The sequence below is a fragment of the Rhinopithecus bieti genome, unplaced genomic scaffold (assembly GCF_001698545.2).
Source record: "Rhinopithecus bieti isolate Rb0 unplaced genomic scaffold, ASM169854v2 scaffold_9899, whole genome shotgun sequence".
In the NCBI taxonomy this organism is placed as follows: Eukaryota; Metazoa; Chordata; class Mammalia; order Primates; family Cercopithecidae; genus Rhinopithecus; species Rhinopithecus bieti.
Window position 1 is genome coordinate 2845438 of NW_016806979.1, and position 3528 is coordinate 2848965.

A 3528-nucleotide genomic window follows, 5' to 3' on the forward strand; every position below is an offset into this window, starting at 1 on the left:
TTTTTTTTTTTTTTTTTTGAGGCGGAGTCTCGCTCTGTCGCCCAGGCTGGAGTACACTGGCCGGATCTCAGCTCACTGCAAGCTCCGCCTCCCGGGTTTACGCCATTCTCCTGCCTCAGCCTCCCGAGTAGCTGGGACTACAGGCGCCTGCCACCTCGCCCGGCTAGTTTTTTGTATTTTTTAGTAGAGACGGGGTTTCACCGTGTTAGCCAGGATGGTCTCGATCTCCTGACCTCGTGATCCGCCCGTCTCGGCCTCCCAAAGTGCTGGGATTACAGGCTTGAGCCACCGCGCCCGGCCTAGAGCAATGGTTTTCAACGGAGCAAGGCAGGGGGCAGTGTCACTCCTCAGGGAGGGTGACCAGCTGTCCCAGCTTGCCCAGGACCAAGGGGCTTCCCTGCAAGTGGGGCTTTCAGTGCTAAGACCAAGACTGTCCTAGGAGAACCAGGGGACCCTTGGCAACATATGGAGACATTTCTGGTTGTCACAACTGGGGCACGGGAGTGCTCCCGGCATCCTGGGTAGGGAGGCCAGGGATGCTGCTCAACATCCTGCAGTGCCCAGGACGGCCCCACCACAAATAGAGATCCAGCCCCAAATGTCCATGGTACTAGAGCTGAGAAACCCAGATCTAGAATGTTCTAGAATGAACATTTCATTTGCAAGATATAAAGCATCCATCACAAAGAAACAACATCTTCAGCAGTGATCTTGGCAGGCTTCCCTCCTTAAGGGGTCTCACCACGCCTACCCGCTATTGCTGGGCAGGAGGAGGAAGCCGAGGCAGGCTGGGTGCCATTTCCCTGTGGGCCTCTCTGGGGACACACGGAGCTCGCGGCAGCTGCTCACCCGGAGTAGTTGGGGATGGTACCGTGCACACCAGCATCCTTCATGGTGTAAGGGTTCACGCGGTGGGCGTGCCAGCAGCCGCAGCCCTGGAACATGGTGTCGGTGACGTGGAGGACCTCGTTGCAATGCACTTGCAGCTCCTCCTTGGCCCTCCCCTCCATGGCCAGGTTGACCCGGATGTAGAATGAGTCCCCCGAGGTTGCCACTTTGGCCTCCAGGTCCTGGAGTAGCCTCTTATAACCTGATAAAAGGGGACATGAGCCACAGATGAACTGCGAATATGAGCCCGCGCGAGGAAGGTTGCAGAAAATTAAAGTAGGAGAGAAGAAAGGACCCTCTGCAGTCTCAGAAGCCGCTCTGGCACTGGAGTCCGCGGGTGGGAGGTTTCCAGCTGGCTTGGGGGCTTCCCGGGGACCTGGGGCACAGCCTGGCTGATCCTCTCCTGGCTCTGGGGGGACCCTGGCTGCTGGGCGTGTAGAGCCACCAGGGACCTAAGGGTCCCGGAGACTGGCCAGGCAGCTGTGCACGCGAGAGGAGTGGTGTGCGTACCATCCATGTTGACCTTCACAGACAGGCAGCAGAAGCCGTCCACCCTCCTGAGAAGCCCCACGGCCTGTTCCAGGGTCGTGTCCTCCAGGACTGCCTTGAACAAGGGCTCTGAGGCTTCGTAATCAACCTGAGGGCAAGTCGAGAAGGTCAGTCTCTTTCCCCGGGACGCTGAATCCAGCCAGGATGCAGAGGGCGCTGAGGCAAGGCGTGGGCCAGGCCTGGAGTAGGACCACTGCCTGCACGCCTTGGCCAAAACAAAGCTGCACCACCAGAGCCTCTGTGGGGCCTTCAGACCTCTAGTGATGCATGCTACACATGGTCCTGGACAAAGAGTCAACTGCCAACCCTTCCCCAACCCGTCCACTGTCGAGGTTGTGGGTTCTTTGTGATAAGCACTTCCCTCTCTTGAAGAAAAGAAAAGAAAGGACCTTGGTTCCAGAACATTCAAGAGCATTCTAGATAGGTAGATAGGGGTTTCTTTCTTTTTCTTTGAGATGGAGTTTCGCTCTGTCGCCCAGGCTGGAGTGCAGTGGCGCGATCTCTACTCACTGCAAGCTCCACCTCCCAGTTCACGCCATTCTCCTGCCTCAGCCTCCCAAGTAGCTGGGGCTACAGGCGCCCACCACCTTGCCCGGCTAATTTTTGTATTTTTAGTAGAGACGGGGTTTCACTGTGTTAGCCAGGATGGTCTCGATCTCCTGACCTCGTGATCTGCCCGTCTCGGCCTCCCAAAGTGCTGGGATTACAGACGTGAGCCACCCTGCCCGGCCGATAGGGGTTTCTTAGCTTTGGGATCATTCTGTGCTGCTGCGGGCTGTCCTGGGCCTTATAGGATGCAGAGTGACATCCCCAGCCTTCACCCACCCGCTGCCCTGGCTCTCCACCCACAGCCTTCCCCACTGCGAAGGCCCACCCCGCAGGGCTTCCATCATCCACTTCATTTCTTCTTGATATTGTTCTAAGCTTAGGAGAGTAAATCTTTTTATGATACAAAATTAGGATGTGTTTTAACACCGTTAGAATTGAATTGGCCCCCTTAGGATATCGGGACTGTCTCCCTGAACACCGTCAAGGGGCTCTGTTGCTTGAACTGCCTCAGAGCTGATCATTGGAACCTTAAGAGCAGGGTCCCCCGCCCCTGGGCCACAGACTGGTCCTGGCCCATGGTCTGTTAGGACCCGGGCCACATAGCAGGAGGGCATGGTGGGCGAGTGAGAATTACGGCCTCAGCTCCGCCTCCTGTCAGCTCAGCACAGCAGTAGATTCTCACAGGAGCGTGAGCCCTGCTGTGAACTGCACGTGCGCAGGATCTGGGTTTCACGCTCCTTATGAGAATCTAATGCCTGATGATCTGTCGCTGTCTCCCGTCACCCCAGATGGGACCGTCTTGTTGCAGGAAAACCAGCTCAGGGCTCCCACTGATTTTGAATTATGGTTCAGGGTATAATTCTTTCATTACATATTACAGTGTAATAAGAATAGAAAAGTGTACAATCAATGTAACGTGCTTGAATCATCCCAAAACCATCCCCCGCAACCCAGTCTGTGGAAAAGCTGTCTTCCATGAAGCCAGTCCCTGGTGCCAGAAAGTTTGGGGACTGCCGCTTAAGAGGACAATTAGAAATGTAAAGAAGGGGCATGGTGGCTGATGCCTGTAATCCCAGCACTTTGGGAGGCCGAGGTGGGTGGATCACTCGAGGTCAGGAGTTCGAGATCAGCCTGGCCAACATGGTGAAACCTCGTCTCTACTAAAATATAAAATTAGCCGGCCTTGGTGGTGCATGCCTGTAATCCCAGCTACTCGGGAGGCTGAGGCAAGAGAATTGCTTGAACCAAGGAGGTGGAGGCTGCAGTGAGCCAAGATCACACCACTGCACTCCAGTCTGGGCAACAGAGCAAGACTCCGTCTCGAAAAAAAAAAAAAAAGAAAGAAATGTAAAACAGGGTTTCTGGGGTCATGTGGAGGACACGAAGGACACTTGGATTAGGAGCTCCATGTGCTATCATTCGAGCCCTGGGGAAGCTCAGCATTTGGACAGCCTGTTCCAAGGGGGCAGTGAGGGGTGCGTGGAACACTCCTGTTCAAGGGGTTCAGCCACATCCTCTCCCCTCCTCTGTGCTCACCTTCCC

The 3528-nt window shown here is 55.5% G+C and overlaps 1 protein-coding gene and 1 long non-coding RNA gene across 6 annotated transcripts in view; one reads left to right on the top strand and one right to left on the bottom strand.

Moving 5' to 3' along the window:
- CARD14 (caspase recruitment domain family member 14) overlaps window positions 1-3528 on the bottom strand; it is a 42210-nt gene that overhangs the window by 9533 nt on the left and 29149 nt on the right. For all 5 annotated transcript variants that reach the window (XM_017879311.1, XM_017879310.1, XM_017879313.1 and 2 more), the window contains exons 15-16: window positions 1399-1525; window positions 850-1090 (exon numbers count right to left, since the gene is read on the bottom strand). In XM_017879311.1, the coding sequence (XP_017734800.1) occupies window positions 850-1090; window positions 1399-1525 (368 nt within the window). The remainder of the gene's footprint in view (window positions 1-849; window positions 1091-1398; window positions 1526-3528) is intronic.
- Window positions 1051-2896, top strand: LOC108534151 (uncharacterized). Its single transcript, XR_001886898.1, has 2 exons — window positions 1051-1861; window positions 2174-2896. It is a non-coding gene; the product is annotated as an uncharacterized LOC108534151 (long non-coding RNA).